At 39.5% G+C, this 25,778-nt stretch overlaps 1 protein-coding gene across 1 annotated transcript in view; it reads right to left on the bottom strand.

Annotated features, from left to right (window-relative positions):
* Nucleotides 1–3,068: 3,068 nt before the first annotated feature.
* ATG7 (autophagy related 7) overlaps nt 3,069–25,778 on the bottom strand; it is a 68,614-nt gene continuing 45,904 nt past the window's right edge. The window contains exon 19 of the mRNA XM_079316766.1: nt 3,069–3,203. Coding sequence (XP_079172892.1) covers nt 3,171–3,203 — 33 coding nt within the window. The 3' untranslated portion in view covers nt 3,069–3,170. The remainder of the gene's footprint in view (nt 3,204–25,778) is intronic.

The following is a 25,778-nucleotide window of genomic DNA, read 5'->3' on the forward strand; positions in this document are numbered from 1 at the left end:
GGGAAGGGAAAATGTGTTCCCAAGCTCAGACTCCATGATTTTAAGGCCTGGAACAGTCACTGCAGTTTCCTTTGTTGTGCCAAAATGCCTCCAGTGCTGCTGCCTTCTGCTGAAGCAAAATCTCTTCAGCTCTTGGGAGCCTTCAGCTGCCTGGGAATGAACTCCTGTGGTTCCCTCCCATCCAGCCTGCCTGCCATCACAAATCCTCCTCATGATCTGTGGGATTTTCCCCTTTGTGCCTTTCTCCCTGACACATCCCAGTGCTGAAGGCTCAGACTCAGAGCAGCCACCCTGGGCAGGGCTGTGGTGGCACCAGGACAGTGCCAGCTGTCCCTGGGGAAATCATTCCCCATGGTCCAGGGCTCCAAGTAGGAAAACTCCCCCAGAATCCCAAATTCCTCACTCTGATGGATGAGTGCACACGACAAATTCTAAACCTCAGCAGAACACGCTGCAGGGGTGACACTGAAGCAAATTCCAGCTGGCAGCAGTGTGAAATCACAACAGAAGCTGTCATTCCATCAGTTCTTTAATGCTCAAGTACAGCTCTCCACTGAGATCTAACAGAATTAAATGTCCCCAGATGAGGCATGGGGGTGGCACAGGTGCAGGTTGCCATAAAATGCCAGTAGATTCCCATTAGATAATTTAGAATATGAGCAGGATCCTCTTAGGCTGCTCATTCTCTTTTCCCAACAGCCCTGGCTGGGCTCTCCAGTGGAAATTCAGGGTCTTCACTCCTTATTATTTAAATTTACTGTTTAAAAGGAATAATAGATAGCATTTATGAACTGTTGACTGGCACCAGTGGAGAAAATTCAGTGTTTGTCTCTTTGCTGGTGCCATGGTGGAGGAGCTGCTGGCAGCACAAACAACAGGAAAATCCCAGCTCCTCCATGGAAAAAGGGAAAGTTTAGCTAATCCCATTAAACAGCAAGCACTGGAGCTGGGGTCTGTGCAGAAATCCTGCACTGAGTGCACACAAAGCAGCAAAGAAATGTGTTTATCTGCTGTTAGTATTTGAATGTACATTCACTCATTCATTAACATGGATTCTTGGGATTTCCCACTCAGTAAATGCCCAGAAATTCAGGAAAAGTGAAAGAAGAACAATCCTGGTCTGCAGGAAGAAAGAAAACAAGATTTTAGTGAGCCAAGAGAAGTCATTCCAAGTCAGAGGGAAGTGTTTCTGCACATCTGGGAAGCACATGGAGAGGACAGAGCCAGCCTGGGACAGCTGGTGGCACAGGATGGCAGAGACAAGGAAACAGGGACACAGGGAAATGAACCTGAGCCCTTCTCCTGCTCCCTGCACCTCCCAAGCTGAGCTGCAGGTATTTAAAACAATTATTAATGTTCACCAGGCTCAGAAAGATGTGCAGCTTTCAAGTCTTAGATAAGCCCAAACTGCAGAGCTGCTCACACTCCACGGGTCAGCAGCTCCCAAAGATAAAAAAAAGCTGATTATTCCCTTTAAACTCTCCTGGCACCAACCCATGGCTGCAGCTGGACTATGGCATGGCTAAAAACATGGCTGCAAAGTCATGGTGCATTTTAAGTGCTTTAAAAATGCAGATTTCAGGGTTTCAATCTCAGTCCTCAGTGCCTGACCACCAAGAGATGATTTGCTCTGATTACCAGCTCTGATTTCCAAAATATATTGCATTCATATATATTTTTATATTACACTGAAGTTACCTAAATTAGACATTCCCCTAGGTAAGAAATAATGTAAATATAATGGCTACAATAATAAATAAACAGAAATAATGGCTATTTTAGACAATAAGGGCTATTTTAGACAATAAGGGCTATTTCAGACACTTGGTGCAAACCTCAGCAGATTTCAATAAATCTTCTTTTCTGATCAGAAGATGGGAGTTGCAGATATCCTTGACCTGATTGAACTTCTTGATGAGAGAGAAGCTGGGAAATTGTCTACCAAAAAAATCTTCAGGGCTTATGTTAAGGAAGAAACTAAAATAATTGGATTGACCAAGTAATTTTCATAATATATCTGGGAAATAGAGGCTGCTTGGCAGATGAAGTGATTTGCATTTTTTCCTAAGTGAGTTAACTCATAAACCCCACAATATAAAGCTATGAAGGGATTGCAAATTTCCTTCTAAAACCTATTCCAAGTTAAGACCAATAAATTCACTTCCAATTTTGCTGTAATGCACTTTGATATTTTCAAACTCCTTTCTCCTCAAGCTGTTTTTTTAAATTCAAGGATTCTCAAACTCCTGTTTGTGCTCAGCCATAATCTCTGAAGCCACTTGAAAAAATTCAATGAACCAAAAAGAAAAAGAGAATTGCTCTTTTTGAACACCTGCAAGGTTCTGCACGACCACACCCAAGAACAGCAAAGTCAGAGAAGAAATTTCTCATTTCAGTGAAGCATTTCCTACAGGTTTTGACTGAATCAATGACCTACCACCCCCTACAGCAATTTTTTTACCATATAATAGAGCCTCAGGGGAGCCTAATCATGATATAAATGTTCTGGTCTTTCCTGGGCAAAAATCAATCAAATCACTTTGTTTCCACAACATGAAAAGATGGATCTTTACATGGAATAATAATTCCATGGACACATCCAGAACAACTGCACCTGAAATTCATGTTTGCAAATAATTCCTGTGGTGGAGGCAGCAAGTTCAGGTCCTTACCAACTCCTACCCACCTTTAAGTATTAAATTTAACTCCCAAGAACAGAAAATGCTCAATCTTCACAAATTCCAACTAAAGTGCCCCCAAATCTGAGAGAGAGATGAAAAAAGCCATTCAGAAATGCAGCTTGGGCATGCCTATTGACAAGCAAAATAAAACCTGGCCCAAACAAACCACCCAAATTTACTTAAGCAGCATTTTTTTATGTGTAAGCCAGATTTAGATATTGAAAAAAAAAAACCCCAAAAACCCAAAAAGAGAGACCAGGTTGAAACATAAGCACATTGCTGCAGTTATTTACACAATAAAAATGAAAACATGGTGAGTTCTGTCCATAAGAGACTGCTTTGAAAGTGAAGTTATTCATGGCAAAACGTGGGTTCTGTTTGTTTGTCTTTGCAGCAGCCAGGAGGAGTAAGCAATCATTAACTCCTCAAAGCACAGATGAAAGGCAGGGCTGCACTCCAGAGCATCCTCCTCCTCCTCAGCACCTGATTTCAAACTGTTTCATCATCACTCATGTCCCAGATCTGCAAGAAAAAAAAAAAAAAAAAAAAAGAATTTTAGCTTGTGGAGTTGAAATATGGTCTTAAAACACCCCTAAAAATTCACATTGCTGTTTGAAAGGAATAATTAATAGCATTTTATGAACTGCTGACTAGCTCCAGTGGAGCATTACAGAAAACTCAGTGTTCTTCTGTTAACAACCTACACACCAATAATTATTTGTCATCTTTTTAACATCTGCTTTTCAGCATTTGTCACTTTGGCCGTTTGGTATTTATTATCATTTCCAGATAATAAATAAATGTGGTTATTTGCTCTTTGTTATCATTTACAGAGGCTCAGATCCAACCCCAGACATTCTGGGTTGGTTTGCACTCATTGGCACACACTTCTAATAAACAGCTTATTTTACCAAACACTGCAGAAAAATTTCTAGACATTCATGAAGAATTAATTGGTCATTTTACACTTAAATATTAGATCTCATAAACAGCAGCTTAAGGACAAGAAGTTATATGGAAATTTGTACCTTTCTACTGCTTAAAAAAGAATTCAACTACACCATTTTTCCCTGCAATGTAACATAATTGTGCTTTTACTTTCTGACTTGCCCTTGGCTAGTCAATGGTTACAGAGTGGGGAAAAAGTGATTATTTTCACAGAATATTGAGTTGTCCTTGTGAACACACTGAGGTGGAGTGGCAGAAATTCAGACCAGGGATTTGCAGAGCTGTCTGGGGGCAGAACATATTCTCTATATATCCTCCAAGCTTTTTCTTCCTGAGGAACAGGGATGCTCCTAAAACACTCTTTCTGATATTTTAGAGGCTTAGCTAATGGTCAAGACCCTCTTTCCACCTGGCAGGGTTTAATCTCAGGACTAATATGGGTTGAGCTGGGTTTAACACCAGTAACAAGTTTATAAGATGTAAATACCTAAATACATATAATAATATATATACAATATAATACATATCATAGCAATGGGAGCATTTCACACTTGCCTGAATTATTGGATGAGAAGCACAGCAATGCCATTTTTCCAGCCCCCAAAAATCCCTCACTGGCCACGAGCTGCCCAGAGGAGCAGCAGCATTTCTGTGTCCCAGGGGAAATAAAATTCAGCTCCTCTGTTCCAAAACACAACTGGTGTGCTGGCATCAAGTGGCCAGCTGAGTTATTCTCTCATTTTACATCCTGACCACTAAAATATCTCAGAGCCCCTCTCAGCAGAGCAGGAACAGTTATTTGGGCTGTAAATTCTCCAGGGCACAAAGCAGTATTTTACATGCACACAGTGCCTGGGACAATGGGGCACTGTTCTCACTGCACTGGGTAGACAAATAAAAAATACAAATAACCCCTTTTCTAGACAGGCAACAATACCTATTGACCTATAGCTTTAATAAACCCTTACAGGAAAAAAAAATGGTTTATTTCTGGATTTAAAAACGTTCTGAAAAAAGCTCCTCGAATCCAACCTAGGGAAACACATGAAATCAAACATTTCCCTGCAGTGAAAAAGGAAAACTCTGAATGGCAAGGTTTTCTCCACTCCTAGAAGCAGCACAAAATGGTGGTGTAAATCCTTATGGAAAATACTGAAGGAACAGTTTGTTTACAAAAGGAAAAAAAAAAGAGTTTTCATCCTGCCCTAGATGAGCACTCGGAGCTTGCCAAGGCAAACACAAATGTCCAGCTCGCCAGTCAGGGTCAAGGATGTGGAAAATAAATACAAAAAACAAAATCTTTAAATAGAGTTAGGGTATGATTCAAGCCAGAGAAAAGCAGAAATCTCAAATTCAGACAGTCCCCCCAGCCCAGAGTCTGAAAACAAAGCCCACAGACTGCAGCCCTGACAAGGAGATTTTCTGCTTTCTAAAGCACAGCTCTTTTCTAGCAGGCTTTTAACAAAAAATGTTCACAGAAACACTGAAAATTAGGTTCCCAGGTATTTAACCAACACTCAAACATCCTGGATCGAGGAGGATGATTTTTAAGTATTTGGAAGGTGCTTCACCTCCAGGAGAACAGAGGATTTTATGACAATTTTACACTTCATGCAATCTCAGAGCAGTCAGAACCATTTAAACCATAGAATGGCTTGGGCTGAAAGGGACTTAAAGCTCATTTTATTCCACAGGCAGGGACACCATTCACTATCCCAAATAGTGAAATCCAACCCAAATCCAACTTGGCCTTGGGCATTTACAAAATTCCAACACAGCATTTTGTGCCAAACTTACAAAAGTAGTGGTACCTTTAAAAAGTGGATGTAGAGGGAAGAGGAAAACCCAAAACAAAAGGGAAAAATTCAATGGAGAAGTTAACAATCGCAAATTACCTTCAAGAAAACAAGCTCCATGGGATTGTGCAAAGGAAGTTGTGTGAAATACTGACAGCTAAATTATCACAGGCTCCTGACTCAGAGCAATAGATGTTTTTTTTTTAAAAAAAGATGTTTAAACTTGAATAGATGATGACTACACAAACACTGAGGCTCACTTCAAAAGAGTGAACCTTTTTAAAGGAGGAAATAAAATACAGAAAAGCAAGAAACACAACATGTGAAATGACTGTCAGAAGAGCCTGATTTCCAAACCAAGCTGTGAATTTGGATTTTTTCACCTCTCCTCTGTGCTGCTGCACACCTGGGTGTGGCAAGGACAGGAGGAGTCAGAAATGGGAAGGGACTGAAGCAGCTGCCAGCCCCAGCCCAGCCTGCACAAACCTGGGCAGATCATCCCAGTGCACCTGCTCCTGCAAATACCTGCTTTTACAGGCAAACTGCTTGGGAGAGACTCTAAAATTTCACATGCAAATGATGGCTGTTCAGGAGAAGGATTCCCACACTTGTTTTCCTGCAAGTCCAACTATAATTTTCATCAATAATAGGAAGAATGAGGGGAGGAAAGCCCAAAAATTCCCACAGATTGATTTTCCCCAGCTCCAGACTGCACATTCAATAAATGCAATGGAATTGAGAGTTCTGCATTTCCTCCCTAGCACAGCAACACCTGGGACCTGCAAACAACAGCAGCTCCAAAACTGGTGCTCACCTAGCCAGGCTTTGCATCTTCAAATTAACATCTGTGATTCAAACAGATATGCACTGTTTATCTTATAAATAAACCTGCAAGAATAGAAATGTACCTTGAGGGGATTCTGAGCAGTTTCTTGCCTCCAAACTGCCAAAGAACCAAGCAAGCCCCACACATGTTGTTTTCTACACACAAGTGAGATGAATTTACAGACACATGGACCAAACATGCTGCCTTGGAGGACCTGGAGGAGATTTTTTTTTTTGTTTAATGCAGATTTGTGGGTTATAAATGCTTCACATATGGTGAGGAGTAAAGAGTAAAATTCTAAAGGCTGGAAATGAAATGTTCCATCAATCAAACAGCACAGCTGAGGATCACATGAGAACACAGCTTCACAGAATAATTATCAAATCTCAGCCTATGATTTTGAAAAGAGAACTCATTCAAAGAACTTTTTGTAATTTTACAGCAAAAAAATGTGGGGTTTTTGCTAGATATGAGGTACATCACATTCTAGCTCTGTGCTTTCCCACAGAGAAGATAGATCAGGATTTGGGGCAGCCTAAATCCATATTTCCATATGCTGCTCCTGGCCAGAGCAGCTGCCCCATCCCTGGCTGCATCTCAGGAACAGCACCAAAAATGAAACTGCACCTTGAAATTCATTAAAAACCTGCAAGTCCCAACCTGCAGCCTTTGCAGACAGACTCAGGGGGATAATTATAAAGTTCAGCACCCTCCTTTGATGGCTGTCCCTCTGCACTGGGAGCATTTCCCTCCTCTCCACAAACCAGGCACACTGAGCATTTTCCATATTCAACAATTCCCCCCATGCCCCTTTCCCACAGGAAAAAAGTGAACACCAAGAGGAGCACCAAGGGGAGATTTGGCTTTGCTCAGAATAAATAGAAATAATAAATAATAGGAAGAACAAGGGGGGAAAACCCACAAATTCCCACAGATTGGCTTCTCCTATGGCAAGACCTCCTCCTACACTCATCCTCCCAAATTTTTTTTTTTTTTCCAAAACTACCTTCTAACTTCCTCTCATTCAAGTATACCCAGAATCAGGCCATAATCTGAATAATTAACTCTCATATAGTTTTTTCCCTCAGCTGATACACAAATCCCAAACTTAAACACACAGAGGGAAATTAACCCAAAATAAAAATCAAATCTTCACTATCCTGCAATAAAATCAAGTCCACCAACCTCATACCTTTAATTTTTTTTTTTGTTTTTTTCAGTGCTAGTGGCTCTGACTGCTGCTTGTTTTGCCCTTACAGCCTTTCCAAAATTCTGTATTTTCAGCCCACAGCTTCAAGGTCAGGGTGATGGGGCATTCTCATTTTAATCTCAACAAACAGCAACTCTTCTACAAGCTCCTCTTGCATGAACATTATTTAAATACATGTACAATACCTAAAAGCACAGAATGGGTTGGGTTGGAAGAGACCTTAAAGCCTCAATATCTTGTAGAACTGGTGTCTGAAGGACTTTGAAAGTTATTTTTAAGAACAAAACAGAAAAAGGCTATTAAACAGCACAGAAATTATTTATTTATAAATAAACTTTTGGCTAGAAAATCTTTTTAGTATCTCCAGTTCCAAGCAGATATATAAGCAGATATATAAGCAGTAATTAGTCCCTTCTGGGGCAGAGAAGTTTTCCCAGGTATTCATTAAAAAATGACATGAAAACATTGACAAAAAAGATTTTTTTTGGTCACAATTAACAATTAATGAAACAATAAAAAAAAAAAAAAAGAAAAAAGAGAAACAAACACAAAATGCACATGAGGGTTTTTCTGGTATAAAAACGCCTCAGACAGATTTCCTTCCATTGTTCCTTGTTTTATGAGGGGGAGAAAAGTCCCAAAGCACAGAAGCAGCAAACACAAACCCAATTTCTCTCCTGTCTGGAAGTGCTGGAAATTCTGTCATAGGAATGATTAAATCTGATAGAAAGCCTTTGACTGAAATGAAAATAAAACATTGCAGTATATAATAGTGCCTATTTGAATTCCCACTTTGATGTGCCCAGGTTTTACATTAAAAATGCAACTGTAAGTTTATATTCATCACATTTATAAGTTAGCAAAAAAATTGCTAACACAGATGTAAAAGCAAATTTATTTTCAAGGCTTGTACAGGAAATGTGGACTGGATACATAAATGGATTTCAGAATAATTAAACCATTCCTACACCTGAGATGTGCCACTCCAACTGCCCAGACTGTATTTGTTTTGCTGTAAATCCATCATCTGCCTTGTCCCACTGCAGTTTTATACCTCCCAGGTGATGCAGAACTGCTGTCAATAATGAGATTTCAGGTCACAACAATCAAACAGTTGGAAGCCAGTGGTTAAAAATGAGCAGCAGATCAACTCCACCACTGAACTGCAGGAAGAAACAACCCAGAAATAATGAAGAGATTATAAAAGATGGGCTGTAAACATGAGGCACAGAATCCCTGAGCTCCAGAGACACCCCTGGACATCATTTTCTCCATCCTTCACCCAAAGCAGGAGCAACAAGCTCAGGGTGTTCAGGCTCCTGTCCATAAAACCACCACACAATCACAGAATGGTTTGTCCAGCTGGGCTTTCAACATTTCTGAGATGGCACAGCTTCTCCAAGAACCCTGCTCCAATGGCTTTACATCCAAATATGAGATTAAAACATCTGAAACAAGGATCATCTTGGTTAAATCAGCCCACAGCTACCACATATCAATGTCTTCTTTTATTATCATCATCCTCACCATCATCACCCTCACAATGCTTCATTACAGCCCCTGCAGAGCAACCTGGCAAGGGCAGGAACTCCTTTCCAACAGCTCAAAATGCTGAATTCTACAGTTCTGTCCACCTAAAAACCACCCAATCCTCATTTCCTGGCCAGGCAGGGAGGAACAATCCCACCACTCCCCATGGAATCAGAGATTTTGGGTGGCAGAGGGAACTTGGATTGACTTTTGCACATCAGATCATCAAGGGACACTCTCCCTGAGAACTGGGAAAATCTTCCTCTTCTTTTCAAAAAAATTCCTAAAATCTGTAAGAGGGAAAAACAAAATCATAGAAATCCTTGAGGTTTCAGTGACTGACTGAAGAGCACAGATTATTTTCAGTTGAGACAGAGATTCCCATAACAATAAAAACTATTGACTGAAATATGAGTCAAGTTTCAGCACTTTGATGTTTGATCAACCACTCCATCCTCACAAAGTGTAGCTGGCAAACACAAGCAAAATACGCATTATTGTAAATAATTCCAAACCCAACAACAGGAATCCTTTTCAGCACAATTCCCATTATCAGCAAATAACTTTTGGCAGAAAAAAAATAAATTACCACATGTCCCACATGCAGTTATGTCATCCTACATGTGAATTGTGTGCATAGCTTTAGTATAACCAGACTTCCTCTCATGCACTGTCTGAAACACATAAGTAACAGAAAACTTGAAATGCAATCAAAATATGAATTCATGAAAACTTGGATTTATCCAGTGACCTCACAAATCTCATCACTGCTTCCATGGAGATACATGTGGTGTGTACACAACATTTCTATCTTGTGCAGGAGGCAGCAAGAAAATAGGGAAAACTTTCTCCTCTCTCCTCTTTTACAGGAGGAATGCTCTCCATATAGTTGGAAACTAAAATAATTTCTGAAAATATAAATTGAGGGAATAAAAGAGCATGGTTTGCAGTGCTGAATGCTCAGAGGATTATCAGATTTATTTTGTGTTATGTACTTCAGAAACTTAGGGAAGACAAATCCATTTGTATTAAAATCTTATGTGCCAGTTTCCCCCCTGATTATTGCTGTCACTTTTCTCATCAGGTTTATCAAAATAAATATCACCCAGAAAATTGCAAGTGCTGGAATAAAAGCACAAAGAGGAAAAAAACATCAGTAATTAAAGGTAAAGATGATGTTCTAGAAACAGAACAGATAGATCAGGTTTCTGGTTTGGTTTTGTTTCAAATGGACAGAAAAACCTGAAAAAACAGAAGGTGCCTCAGCAGTGAGAGACCTCTGCAAGCACCTTGCCTTGCTCTGCAAACATTTGCTAGGCCCATGTAATAAATTAACAATAAATTAACAATACATTAGCAATAAACAACAGAGGCAGCCTCAACTTCATTCAAAACACTTCTGTACTGATTTAAAACCATATGTCCAACCCAGATCCAGCTGAAAACTTGTGTCCAAATGTCAGACTTATTCCTATAGCATCTCAATTAATACAGAAACAACTGAACAAACAAGAATTTTGAGACAAACAAGAAAGATGAGACCGTGCAGAGATTTTGGGCCTGGAGGCTCTTGCAGGGATCTGGATTCTGCAAGACCTTTCTAAATTGCTTTTGATTTTCTGACCACAGAATTTCAACATTTTGTCAACAGATTGTCTGCAAGTAACTGTGTCCCAGCTATCAAATCTCCTTGTTTAATTCCCCATTTTTGCCTGGAGCTGCTGTAACAAAGTAGGTGCCCCCTTGCTCTGCTGTTGGATTTTTATTCCCAGGAATTTCCCAAACTCCTGATGGAGGGTGAATTTAATCCCAAATCTGCTGGAAGAGCCCATGACCACCCCAACCAAGTGGTGTCTCTGAGAGCAGCAAATTGTGCAGCAATCACAAATGAATCCCACCCTGCTCTTCCTCTGGGGATGTCCCAGATGTGCTCCAGCAGAGGCACACAGCTTGTCCTGGCTCACAGTTCCCTTTTCCCCATCTGGGGTGGCTCTGATCCTTTGGCCTGTTCTGTCATTGCCATTCTGTGAGTTTATGGATCACAAAGAATGAGTGAGGCCAGCTGGGAGAGACAGGGTGAGAAGCCACTTTAAAAAACTGATTGCAGGCAGCAAATAGAGTGAGTGTGGCTTCAAAATGGGAATACAGAACTAGGATGTTCAGTGGATTTTCCATAAAATTAATCTTAAAACAAACAACAGATCTCCTGTACTGTAAGAACAAACTTTACTTCTTCATGGCACTAAATCTCCATTATCCTAAATATCTCCTTTTTGTCACTTCACCTCTTCCTCCCCTGCAAAGAAAGATCTGGAATAAACTTATGAGGTTGTTCTGAATAATTTTGAACAATAAAGAGTTTTTAGTTCAAACAGAAAGTGTCAAGCACTGCAGGGCCCTCAGGGCTACCCCTCTCCAGCTGGGATTCCCAGCAGGATGCACAACCAGGTGGTTCCAGGCTCCATCAGCATTCAGCAGGGACACAGCCCAGAGCACCCAGCACAGAAGAACAGAACATAACATGTGTGGCACCTTCAAAGGTGCAGAAAAAAAATTGTATGTATATAAATAATTTTTTTTTCTTTTGAAAAACTGATTTATACTCTTCTATAAACATTTAAAATCATATTATACTTTGGAATCACAGAATTCCTGACTGGTTTGGGTTGGAGGGACCTCAAAGCCCATCCAGTGCCACCCCTGCCATGGAGGGACACCTGCCACTGTCCAGCCTGGCCTGGGACTCTGCCAGGGATGCAGGAAGCTGCATCCCAACTTCAGCTCCACGTGGAATCACCTCATTCTCAGCCTGTCTGAGTCCACATCCAATCTTCATATCCCTTTTTCTGGCTCAATGGAACACTCTTGCAAAATGTCAGTGCTGCATTCAACTGTTGTGTAATGCAGAGACTTCAAAAAAACCCAAACCCCAACCCAAACAACCCCACAAATGTAACACAAAGCACAGTTTTCCCAGGAGCAGAATTCCACCCAAACATCCTCACTGGGAGCTCAGAAAAGTCCATTTTGTATTTTCAGACCCCCTCTCCTGTATTAACCTTTCAGGTGCTACTACTGTAGCACAAAATATATTTATAAGAGCTGTTATGTACCTCTGATGGTGTGATAAATAAAAGCATCCTTATTCTACTGAAGGAGTCCTTTATCCTCAGAACTCTATAAAAATTTTATAATGTAACTAAAACCTGAGGTTTTGATCTCCTCCACATCAGGGATGGCTGTTTTCCCCCACTTTATTTTTTATTATGGGTAGCAGAAGAGATTTTCTAATGAGCTAAATCTGAATTAGAGACATTCTTCTCTGCCCCTCTGCACAACATTTAATATAGTTTACTTGCATTGTGAAGATTAAGCAAAGTTTTCCTTCATCTTTGAAGTCATGAGCTGTTTCTTCCACAGATAAAAGTTTGAAGATACCAGTACCTGGCACAGGCAACCTTGATAAATTATTTTAGACACCCACAGTTATAATGGAGAGAATAAACCTGATTACAGTGGTGACTTTTACAGATCAGAGCTCTATCAGTGCACTCTTTAGATAAAGCAAGCTTTGATTCTTCCTGCTCACATGAAACTCACCTAAAGGAATAACCTCCTTTTCAAAAGCAGTTTCTTCCTTCTCTAAGACAAACTATCAATTTAATAACTTAAGTTATTCAACAAAGTAAGCTGCCACTGTGACGTTACTCAGATGATTCAGTCACATTTGTCATGAACAATTTAATCCTCCAGTGGGTTTAGCATCTTAACTGAATCTTTTTTATTTTAAAGCCTATTTCTTGGTGGCAGCGGAGGGATTGCTAAGGGAAAGAGGGGTGGCATTTGTTTTCCATGTGCTGCTCAGCATGCACTGCAGTGAAGCTCCATTTCCAGCTGAAAAACCTAAACAGCAAATTAAAATATTTAACCAAATGCTGTCTAATTATTTTAATAAAGAATCTATAACTAGTACAAAAGCATGCTTTATAACCCTTGTTCTGAGAGTCAAGGAGCGGTTTTCTAGTTCAGCAGGTTCCTGAAGGACTGAGTGAAGCTGCCCTGGTGTGATGTACCCATTTCCTCGTGATCTGATACTCAAACATTGCCCAGACTGATGTTGGTGATGTAAGCAAGGAACTGCTCATGGAAACTCTTGTATCCCTCTGAGCAGCCCCACTAAAACCCCAACAACAACAAAAGTTCCATAACATTAACCAGCAACACTGAGGGGCTAAAAACCATCTAGCTTTAACACTCCTATCTCAGGTTTGCATCTGCACGCTTCATTTTCTGGGATGAAGAGCAGCCAGGACTTCACACTCACTTCAGAAAACTTCTCCAATTACCAGAGAGAAGGAGAGCATGAAGCCCTTGTGAAAATTCCCTTTGTGTGTGCCCAGCCTTCCCCAGAGGAGAGGGATTCTCCAGCTGCTCCCAGCTCAGCAGGGATTGCTCCCAAACCAACCCCAGTGCCAGGGGAGCCAGGTGATCCCCTCATCCAGCATGGATTTATTTCTGTCTCAGCTTTAATTAGTCATTTCCCTGCTCCTTCTCTTATTACTTGTGCAGAAAGCTGTCCCTGCCATCAGATGCAGAGTGTCAGCTCAACCTGCACCCCAGGGATGTCCCTGCACACACTCAGGAGCCTCTACAGGAAATAAAAATCTGAGCAGAGGTTCTCAGGGTCTTTCTGTGAGTCATGATGACAGAGAGTTGTTGTGGTCATGAATAAACAGCACTGGATTTGGTGATTTTGTTCTCATCTAAAGCAAGGCTTGCTTTTGGGCTGTGCAAAGTGCTGCTTCCAGGGAATTCAAAATTCTAGAGGCTGGAAGTGAAGATGAAGGTGTAGCTTGAAAAACTAAAGTCCTTGAGCAAACCCCAAAATGAAGAGGCCATGAACAGCTAAAACATCTGTGCACAGACTGGAAAACTCCTCTCCCAGTTGGGAGCAAGCTGGAACTTGCATGGGGCCCTGCACACCCTGGCAAACTCCATAATTGTTGGGAGCAGACAACGTCTGGTTAGTCATGTCTGCTCAGGGAAAGGAGGGTGTTACCCCACATCTGCACTGCCTCTTTCCACACTGCTCTCCAAGGTTGTTTTCCACCCCTTTTCCCCACCTAAAAACCCCCCTCAGCCAGGCTGGTGGCACAGGAGGCAGCTGTGACCTGGAGCTCACAGAGGGGCAATCCCAGGGTTAATGTCCCAAAACCAGCAAAATATTAAATTATACATATATATAATGTATGATATATAAACTAGCACACAAATCCTGCTTTGGATCTCTCTGTCTCATTGGGAGCATGGTACAACCCAAAGGTGGACTGATTCTGTTGGAGTTTTTATATTTATATGGAAATATCCACTCCTCCTTTCAGCTTAATTCTGCATTCTGGAGAATTTTAAGCCTTGCACGTGATACAGACACAATTTATTTCACCAAATTCTTAATTAGTATATTAAAAAAAAAAAAGTTGTTTAAACTTACTTTAAACTTCATCCCTTCTGAACAAAAAACTATGTCTAGGCTTCATGTCTTGTTAAAGAACTGAGGAGGATTTATTTTTCACAAGCAAAAACCCCTAAAATATCAGGTTCAATAAAAGAAATTATTTATCTCCATCAATGTCTCCAAATTGTAATCTGGGGCAGTGATAACATCAGTGCCATTGGTTTAGAGACAATTGCTGTTTGCTTTATTTAGAGCAGCCAATCAAAAAGGGATTTATCTCAACTACAAGTTTTCCCACACCAGGGAGAAATGAAATTCATATGTACAAGTACAAAGCTGGGCAGGCACATCCCATTATTTCATTGGTTTTTAAATTCTGGCACTGCTGCTAACAAGAAGAAGAAAGAAGTCAAACTCCAACAAATCATTCAAAAGGCAGAACAAGTAACAATTATTATAATTATAAAAGTTCATGCCAAGATGAAAAGTGCCATAAAAACTTATGGAAAATTATGCAGCAAGTCAAGGGTTACTGAAAGACAATGGGGAATGGGGTAAGTCTTGCATTTCTTCATTTTTGTAACTGGACTCAAAGGGCACCAGACCAGCAGGATAAGGGATGAACCCTTGACTTATTCACTATGGCACAATTACATTAATAAAGAGAATTTTTGTCCCTCTGAGATAATGGTAGTGTCACTTTGATTTACAGTCCATAAAAAAAGGAAATTAGAAGCATCTCCAGAAAGGGCAGCACCTAAACTGATGAAATCATGCAGCAGTGAGACTGAAGGATAAACATGTTTAGATTGTCTGATTATTGGTGACAGCCCTCTGAAAAATGAGTAAAAGGAGATTTATTAGAAGTGTTTCATAGAAACTGAGATGAAAAATTTATTGACTGTTCTAAAATCATGGCAGAATGGAAACATCCTGCAGGAGAAGGAAGGTGTCAGCACTGGGGAAGAGAGTTCAAGAGGAGACTGAAATGAAGTAAAATCATTTTTAAGACAAGCTGAGAGTTTGGTGCTGAGATGCAGAGATCAAAAAATGCAAAAGCTTATGGTGACTGACAACATAAAGGAGAAAAGTGCTAGAATGAAAAAACCCTTTGTGCAAAACAGGGGTAAAACACTGGAGACAAAACTGTGGGGACAGTGCCACAGGGGGCTTATTAATAAAAGAGAAAATCCTGGAGATGAAAACAGATCAGTGCCACAGGAAGATCCTCCTGGATCAGGAAAGTCATCTTCAGTACTGGGGGCACATCTGTCTGAAGAGTTAATTTTCCCTTTGGAAGGGTCAAAACAATGATCTGGACCAGCATCTTTAGGAAATAATGTGATATATGGGAATATTATGATTTTTGAAGTTTAGGAACCAGATTAAACACAGTAAGTGAATCTGAAATATTGGAATATATGGGAATATTATGATTATTGAAGTTTAGGAACCAGATTAAACACAGTAAGTGAATCTGAAATATTGGGATATATGGGAATATTATGATTATTGAAGTTTAGGAAGCAGATTAAACACAGTAAATTAATCTGAAATATTGGAATATATGGGAATAGTATGATTTTTGAAGTTTAAGAACTGGATTGAAGAAGATGGGTTAATTCTGACAGCTCTAACAAAGCAGATCACAATTGTTGTGTTCAAGGATTGGTGGCCACGAGCTCATCCCCACCCCAGAGGAGCTCAGCTGACCAAGCAGGGCAGCTTTTATCACTTGTGACTGTGATCAAAAACTGCTCCAGACTCTTATTCCCAAAGGGCTGCACAATGGGAATTCCAGCCTCCTGCTGAACCTCGTCCTTCCAAATTGCTTTGTCTGTTTTGGCCCTGGGCTGTGTATTAGAAATGATAAAAGTGCTTCTTTCAAACTCAGAGCAAGACAGCTCCAGTGCCAGTGTCAACATGACAGAGTGCTCGTGGCTACAGGGGGAGCAGGAAAAGAGGGGCAGGAGAGAACTCTGCACTTAATGCTGGGCAAGTAGGAACAAAATCTCTCTCCTGGCTGAAGCCCAGGCTTATCCCACCATATTTTTAACCTCCTCCAAGTTGACTAGACTGGAATAGTTGCTCTGGCAGCAGTTGCAAATCAAACTCGTTATAATTACTCTTACAACATAAAAATGAAGAAAGGTCCACGGAAAGGGCTCTGTGCCTTTGATATGAGTTCAGTGCTCTTGTAATCAGGGTTTGCCTCGTTCAGAGACACTGGAAAGAAATAATCAAGCAAGAAATAAAGAGGATTTCTTGAAAGGAAGCCAAAATGCAATGTTTTGTGCTGACCTACACATATAAGGTAAGGAGGGTTTTTTTTCCCCCTCAGTGAGTGAACAAAAGTTCAGTTTCAGGAGGAGAATACCTTTCTGACAGCACATAAATTAGAATTTGGGACAGACAGACACACAACCCCAACAGACTGCAGAGGCTTGTCACAGTACTCAAGAATCACAGAATATTCTCAGTTGGAAGGGACCCACAGGGATGTCCAAATTATACCCAAATAAGACTTTTCAAATATAATAATTAAAGTCGTGACCAAGATCACAGAACCATAAAATCACCTGGGTTGGATACACACAAGTGTTCACCAAGAGTCAGAACTGAAAGTCTAAACAGTCACCTATTTAATCCTGAAGAATTATTCCTCTACCCAAGAAGAAATATTTATAATTGCAGACATTATAAGGTCCATGGAGAATGTGTTTGAGGAATTAGCAAAATTCTAAGGGAGTTCACAACACTGCAGTGCCAATTTGAATTTTTAAATGTTTTGACTTGTTCTGTTATTAATTTTTATGAGTAGAAAACACTCTAACAAACACAGTCAAAACATCCTGCAGACAAATGCAGGTAAGATTCAATTTAAAATAATACACTTTTTATTTCCATTATGTGCATATCCCTGTGGAACATGGCAAAATTTTCCACAGAGCACAAAGCCCAAAGCAAGACTGTGAATGCAAAGTCACCTGGGCTATCTCCTTTAAGATTCTCCATGGCATGCAGGATTCTTACCTTGGATTTTTGTTTGTGTACAGAAAGCTTCCACAGATTTTATTTATAAACTCTTGCTTGGAATTTTCAATTATTTTATTCCCCAGTGCTTCTCCTTTTATGGCCATCTGTTTCTTCCCATATCTTGCCCCAAGGCACATCAGCTGTCTCCACAGCTGAATGAAATTCCCATCTCTGGCTCAAAGGAAAACTTGATTTTTTGTTTATTTGTTGAACTAGAAAGAAGCCACCCATCAAAAGGAGAAATCTTTACCTAAGAGTCGGGTCTTGGGATGCTGCACACATGCTCCCCACAAATATCTGTATATTCTGACTTTGAAATGCAAGAAAATAAGGAGGTTATTGAGTGTGGGAGACCTAACTACTGTTATTAATGTTAAAACTGCTCCTAAATGTTTTATAGCAGAGTTAATTAGTGAAAATTTTCTCTTCAATCCATGATTCTTAAATGGATCACTTCTTCCATGTATTAACTGAGTAGAAGGAAAAAAAAATCTCAATAAGCGCAACTTAAAAAAAATCCTGGTGCCTGTCTTGGCACAATGCAAGAAAATTATGTTTAAAGTAGAAAATGATAAATGGGCATAGTTGCCATAACTGACTCAGAAGAGAAAGTGAGACACAGGATGGGAGAGGAGATGTGGAGAAATTTGGAAGGAGGAAGTTAACAAAGAGCACAGCCAAGAGTCTCAAGATGAATGACAAGCTGCTTGGAATAGGAGAATCACCCAACAAAACAGTTTCCATCAAACCATCCACCAATCCCCACCAAATCTCTGAGCCCACACTCCTCATTCTGCCCTGACCACCCAACACTCTCCAGTCCCCTGCTGAACTGCAGCCCCCAAACCCTTCCTGGAGGGATTAGCACTGGGAAATGGGGTGGGAGGAATAAAACCCATCCAGAATGCAACAGCAGCTCTACAAGGCAAAAAGGGAATGGGCATGGCTGAGGATGGAGCTGTGTGATCAGTCTCAGAGCAGTGAGTGAGCTCCAGCCACCCCAAATTTTGCAGTTTTTCCCTGACATGTAAATATTTTACACCAAGAGCTTGTTTTGCTTTTCCAGCTACTCAATGGCTCTTCTACAAGGTTTTTCCTTCCCTGCCAACCTGTGCTTATTCCTTAGCCTGCCACTGCTGTAGGACATTCATTATTGCACATCACCCACTCCAGGCTGGAGAATCAGATTAAAAAAGATTGAAGCAAGCAATAATTTGGACAATTGGATCACTGAAGGAATTTTCTTGCTCAGTGTTACATCCTGACTGCTTAACAACACATCTAGAGAGAAAACATCTCTAAAAGCATCTCAAAGCAGGCTCAGCCCAGGCTCAAGTGATTGAGACACTGAGGAATCAATCACTCATCTCCCTGCAGGTCCTGAGTCCTGCCTGTCACACCAACCCTCCCACCTGATCCTGCTGTTCAGGAGATAAAAATCACACTCTGTCTGTTGGGGACTGAGATCTTAATTCTGCTCCCTTTGAAGTCAACCGGGATTTTGGCATTTCTCTCCATGATGAAGGATCAGATCCCAAAGTGTTTGTTCAGCAGTTCTGGAAGGATGCCAGCTTTAATAAAATCAATGGAAATGCATTTTAAAGACATGGCCAATGCAAATATTTATTTGCAGACTCCCAGACTCATCCCAGTATCTGGCATTTCTCTTCCAGCTGAAATGCACAGTGATGCTGCTTGGCAGAGGCACTGACATGTTCCCCACATTTCATGAGCCAACATTCCTGTTCCTGCAAGCATTAAAATCAGGAGCTTGTAAAGACTCAGCAGGACTGAAATACTGTTCACTTTCTCATCTTCACTAATGGAATAATGTCTTTGATAAATCTGGCCCAGCAAGATCTTAATCCTACCGTTGGAAGAAGTTCATGAACTTAGCAAGGTTTTCCCCTTGAGAAAGAGCCCTCCTCAAGATAAGCTATGATATTTATTTTTCCACAAATTAATTCTATTGCTCCAATGAAAAACAAGAAGGCAAAAAAAAAAAAAAAAAAAAAAAAAGCTGAGGTTGTTATTACCTATACCTTCTAAAAGTACTGAGTACTGGTTAGAGTGGAAAATAATACTTTAGTCCATGGTACTGGTTACCACCATGTGCTTATGTTTTCAGGACACCACATACTAGAACAATTTGCTATTTTCTGGTTTTTTTAGAATCACAGATGGAATGAGAAGCTGAGCTGTGAGGAAAGCTGAAGGCTTCCAGGGAAAGAGAAAAGCTCAAGTGAAAGCAAATCCTCAGCACAACCACTCAAGAGTTCTGAGAGCTCTTGCATGAACACATTTCTATAAGATTGATCTCCAGCATTCCTTGGAACCTTGCTTTTTTTCTTTCTGGATTAGTTACATGTATGAATTCTCCAGAATTTCAATTTCTACAGTCTTTAGAAAGTTTTAAGATTTCTATAAATATCCATTCCTCATCTTGCTGTCTCCATTATAGGAATAAAGTCCAGCACATATTCTCCGTCATCATACTTAATCCATTTTAAAATCACCTTTCATTATGTCAAGAATTGCTAGTTTTGCTTAGAATTATAGAAAAAAAAAATTAAATTAGGGACATCTGGAGATCATCTGTTGTATAGGAAACTCATCTCATTTAAACCTTCTCCCCTGGGATAATGTCACTGTCTTCACCTTTTTGCTTCCCCACCTCTGACAGAGTTTTCTGCTTAGAAAGACAGAAATGTTGTTTTCCAAGTGCACAGCCTTAATTATGGAGTTATTAAAAATTATTTAAATTAGGTTAAAGTGTGAAAGTGTGGAATGACATCACTTTTAAATCCAAACCCATTCCTCAGGATCCTGTGAAGTTTCCTAAGAATTAAGACCCCTCTGCTTGCACTGGAAATTTAAAATCCCAACACTCACCACACACTTGTGAACAAAACCAAAACTTCTGTTTTGTAAAATCACAAATATTTATGACTAAAGGTTTTTTTATTCATGACAGCAAAATTATTTTTGTCCAGCCTCACACAAATGAAGCCTGTCCTGTAAATTGCCCCTTTTCAGGTTTCAGTATAAATTCAAGGATGTGACTTCCCTCTGAGCAATATCATAACAAACCCTAAAGGAAAGTAAAGGAAACAATGGACAGGTGTAACCTTACTTTTTTAACCATGAGGGAAAAGTCAGTCAAAACAAACAATTTAGAGATTGTTTTATTTAGTTAAGACAAATAAGTCCAAGCAAGCTAAAGACACCTCTCCATTTAGGATTATTTTCCTCCTGGCAAAAAAGGAAAAATAATATTTTTACATTAAATGACATTCAATTTTTTTCCCTTTAAATATTAAAATATCACTCACACTTAATTATGAAAATCCCCCAAAAGACAACTTGGACACAATAAAGAACAACTCCCTGACTGCTATATATTTTTCTATTTAAGACAACTAAAACAAAGGCAGCATGACAGCATAAATACTTCCAAAATCCAGCACTGACTGAACCTTTTCAAAGAAGCTCATCCCTGTTAATTTTCAAACCACCACATACAATAGAGGCTTGATCTGCAAATATATTACAAGCTTTCCATGTGCCAATATATTCTAATATTCAATTTTGGTCAGCATCTTACATAACCCAGAGCCAGAGATGCATCTCTACAAAATTAATAATAAGAATTTCATTTCTGTCCCACATTCCCAAAGCCCACGGTGCCACAGCTCCAGTTCTGATTCCCAGGTAGTTGGAAAATTAAAAAGCCAAAATAGAGAAGAATAAGCCTGGATCAGGTCCTGGCAGCTTGGAATTCACCAGGACCCTCCAACCAGGCTGGGGATGAGCAAGGGAGGAGCAGGGAGAGGAGAGGGAGGAAGAGGAGGGAAGGGTTAACTCCACATTTGCTCCTCAGGGAACACCAGGCAGATGTATCTGCAAAAAGTTTTCATATTTGAACTGCAAGCCCTGCACTGGGTTTATTTTGCAGTTTGTGTCCTTGCTGGGTTGATTTTGCCAAATTGCTGTCCTGTGCCTCTCCCTGGAAATAAGAGAGGGCTCCTGCTGTGTGCAGGAGCTGGAAATGATCAGCCAAACCCCTCCTCTTCTGCTCTTACCCAAATATTTGCTGAACAACATGCAGCACCCCAAAGCTGGATCCCCATGCAGAGGGTGAGACAACCTCCAGCTTTCAGCTTTGGTTATTTCCCTGCACAGTGCTCTGTTTAAATTGGGATATGAGGCTCTACAAAACCAAACTCCAGCAGTTTGGCTGAAGAATAAACAACAAAACTTCCCCTGGAATAGGAGCAGCAGGAATGTCACTGGTAGCACAGCAAAGGAACTAAGTGCATACAAGAGGCACTGTCCAAATCTGCACTTAGTGTTATTTTTATCCCACAAAAAACCCCCAAATATCTGAAGGTTAATATTTTAATGCATCAGAATTTTAATACATTTGACTGTTGAATGAAGAAAAATAGATTTCAGCCAATTCCAACAGAGTTTTTATACTTTGATTTTTTCAAATCCTTTCCATAGCAACCAAGATAAATACCAAAGTGGATTTGTTACCTATATCTTCACTGAGAAAGTGGCTTCTTTTCTCTCCTAGGCAGCCAAATGTGCCAGATTTCCCTAAAGAAAAGCATTTCTCAGTGAACTGAAGGAGAAGTTGGTACATTGGGGTCCCAGCTGCTGAATTTTTTGTACCATTTTTTGTGTTTCTTCCTCCTTGGAGAGGGGAATGTGAGAATGGTGTGAAACCACTGACACTGGAGACAGAAAAACTGAGCTGGAGTGGGAGACAGTGCAATTAGGAATCCCATTTTGCAATAGCTGCACTCTTGCAAAGTTTGAATTTCTCTGATTTTCCCTAGAGAAGTTCTGGAGGACAGCTGGGAAAAGTCTGCTACACAAGCAAGAGCTCTCAAGACTTCATTAATTTCTGTCAAAATTCCACCATGTTAATTAGGAACTAATTCATAACCTGAAGATATTGACTGGAATTGAGTAACTTCAAGGAGTTCAAGATGCCTGTGTGTGAAAATTCTGATAGATATTGAGAAATACCCCAGAGGCTTTACTTCTCAAATTAATCCTTCAAAAAGACACAATTGTACTGCAAGCATCACATAAAGATTTCAGATGTTATCTCCTCTAATTCCCTTCCACAGAACAAATCAAACAGAGCTGAATGTTGTAAAGTTATCTGTAAATATGTAAATTGTATGAAATTATTCAAAACACAGCCCTTGCAATGGGACAGTGGCTGCAAAGTTACTGCACCTTATGACATTAAAGAGAAATACCACTAAATATCTTGAAATGATAATTTTTCAGCATTTGATTGTTACTACAGATACCTACATTAAATACAAGCAACAGGATTTGCCTGCACTTTGGAAAGAACTGCAGGAATAAATTGACTTTGGAGTTAGGATCATGAAAAGACCTTGCCTTAAAGGCTGACTTTATTATCAATAACCACAACAAGAAAGCTTGAATGAGCATTTTTGAGATCCACAGCCCTCAGCAACTCTTTGATTCTGATTTTTGAAATAAAACTCTTTCATAAAAGGACTTGTAGTAAAAGTTTTGTGCAAAAACCCTCCAAAACCTCACAATATTTGCATGGGAGTGCCATTAACATATCTGATTAGCACCAGGTTCTTATAAAAACATTCTTATTTGCTACAATTACAGAGTGCCATATACATTTCAGAGCTAAAAGGAACCCAAATATCATTTAATTCACCATGAGTTTTTGTTGTGCTGCTGTCAGACTGTAACTGCCCATGTCAAATCAAGTACAGCTGCATTTCCAACCAAGCACAGAAAACACAGCAATGCTGAAATACATGGTGACTGGAAAAATACCTCTTCTTTGCTAGATTATAGGAATAAATGGTAAAAGAATGCATCCCCAACTCACAATATGCAATTTCAATGTCATTAGCTTTCTGTTTGGAACTAGAACTATCACACAGCAAATAAAGATCAACATTTGGCTTTGTTTTGGCTTTTTTTTTTTAATTTTAAACAAGGTTTGGCTTGCTTTTTAGCTTTTTTCCCTTCTCTGAAACTATCATGTCATCTGGTAGGATTAGGTATTCCAATCAACTTAATTAATCTTAGCTATTCTGTGAAAGCAGACAAGTAGATATGTCATTAAAATATCTTAAGTGCATTTTTAGATGTAATAATATAAATCCAACAACTCTTAAGTGAATGGCCCACATAGGGATCAAACCCAGAAATTTGGTATTTTTAGCACCATGCTTTGATAAACTGAGCTAATAATAAAACAAATCACCTCAGAATATCTCTGAGGGTCAGATAAATACTCTGGGGACACTCCTGATTTGCATTCAATACAACAGGAAAAGTCTTATGAACAGAAATTATTGACTTTCAATCCTCAGCAGCTCTCAGGAGATGCTAGCAGGTATAATATGCTATATTATATAGATATTTATTTTATATATTTATATATCTGTGTATGTATTTCCTGAACCAGGAAAGCTCAGGATAATTTTTCTCACAATTCCCAGGCAGCCACAGGAGCAATTTTCTATCCTAAACCATAAATTCTCTGTGGGCCATGCACAAGTGCCCAGTCCCCCTGGACAAATGTGCAGTTACACCACTCAGAAACAGGGAATAAAGAGCTCCCTGCTCCCTTGCAGAAGAGAGAACTGATAAACATCTGGGCTCTGGAAATCACACACTGTAGTACATCATCACATGATCCTGCACTTTCCAAGAAAAACCCAGTCAAGTGAAAAGACTTCATTACCATCAACTCCTCTTTTTTTTTCTCAAAAGTTACATAATTACTGTGCAATCTCTTATAAGATCTTATTTCTTTAAGCTTTAATTACTCACTTCAATGAAAGGATTATTTAATAAAACATATCTTTTCACTTAAATAAAAAACACAGCTCTCTTTCTCTTTGCTGTATGTATTTTGTTTACCACTAGCCAAGATGTTATTTCACATATGTGAAAAGAGAACTGGACTGAACACATGTGAAATAAACTCTTGGCAAAGGCACTGCAAGAGCTTGCCATTGTGAAGATTAGATTCACCAAGAAAAGTTTTTACTTTTTTAAAAATCAACAAAGGTATTAAAAAAAAAATCCTCATAAAAAGGAAAAAAAAAAAAAAGGATTTTTCAGGTAACTCTGAATTTCCAGGTTATTGATTTATTCAGAAGACCTGAATATTTCAATTTTGAGTCCACTAGAATGTCAGGGCTCCCATGCTGAGGAAAGGCAGAATTATAAAGTCCTGGCTTTGTTCCAGTCTGTGTTCCTCACTTGTTTAACAAGACTGAAAACTCCTGATTAAATCATCAACAACTCTGATTAGAATTGGTTTCATTGATTGGAATTGTTGTTGTTAGAATTCCCATTAGAATTGTGGGACAGAGCAATTAAATTCTGCAGCTTTCCTTGATTTTTGCACCATCTTTCTTAGCCCACAAGCCACATTAACCTCTTTTTTAGTCCATTAGAAAAGTTTCAATTATTAATTCAGGAGCTCCAATTTGAGATCCATTTGAGAGATGTTAAAAAGCAAATTTCTGACCTCCTGTATGCACAATTCCTGACCAATACTTCACTGCAAGACAGGAATTTATTGCACACACAGTGTTTGCATCTCTTGAGTTCTCAGCTGGGGCAGAAAATTGTTTTCAGCTTGTAAAATTGAAAATGAAATTATTTCATTTAGCAGCTTCTTTTCACCAAATGTGCACAAATTCAGAAAGTTTTCCAGGTGCATATTTACTGGAAAGTATCTTAAAGATGCAATTTTAGGAGACACAAGTTTAAAAACAAAAGTATTCCAAAGCTGCTACATAACTTCAATGTTACAAAGAAACATTTTCTAATATTTATTAAATTATCATATATCTGCTTTAGGTTATCCATAAAATACTGCTAAAAGCAGAATAAATTACACCCTCAGCTATGTCACACTTGTCCATAACAGTTCAACTGTGCAGCTTGAAAAAACTTACATTTATTTCTTTCAACTTCCCAACAGCTAAAATATAAAAGTAAATGGCACAAACACCTGTGAAAAAAATCCCTTTTAAAATAATTTTAAAGCTAGCAATTTTCTCACAGTTTTTCAAAACTTTACAGGTGAAAAAACAGCAAGAGTGAGATTGAGCTCCCTGATAAAAAACCCACAAGAGCAGAAACAAAACTCGGAAAGGATTCGGGGATCCCCAATTGCTCCTTTTCTGCAAGAAATTCACATTTCTTCCTGACCTCAAACAAAAATCAAAGATCTGAGGAGATTTATGACAAATCAAACTGC

Source organism: Erithacus rubecula, assembly GCF_903797595.1.
Source record: "Erithacus rubecula genome assembly, chromosome: 13".
Lineage (NCBI taxonomy): Eukaryota > Metazoa > Chordata > Aves > Passeriformes > Muscicapidae > Erithacus > Erithacus rubecula.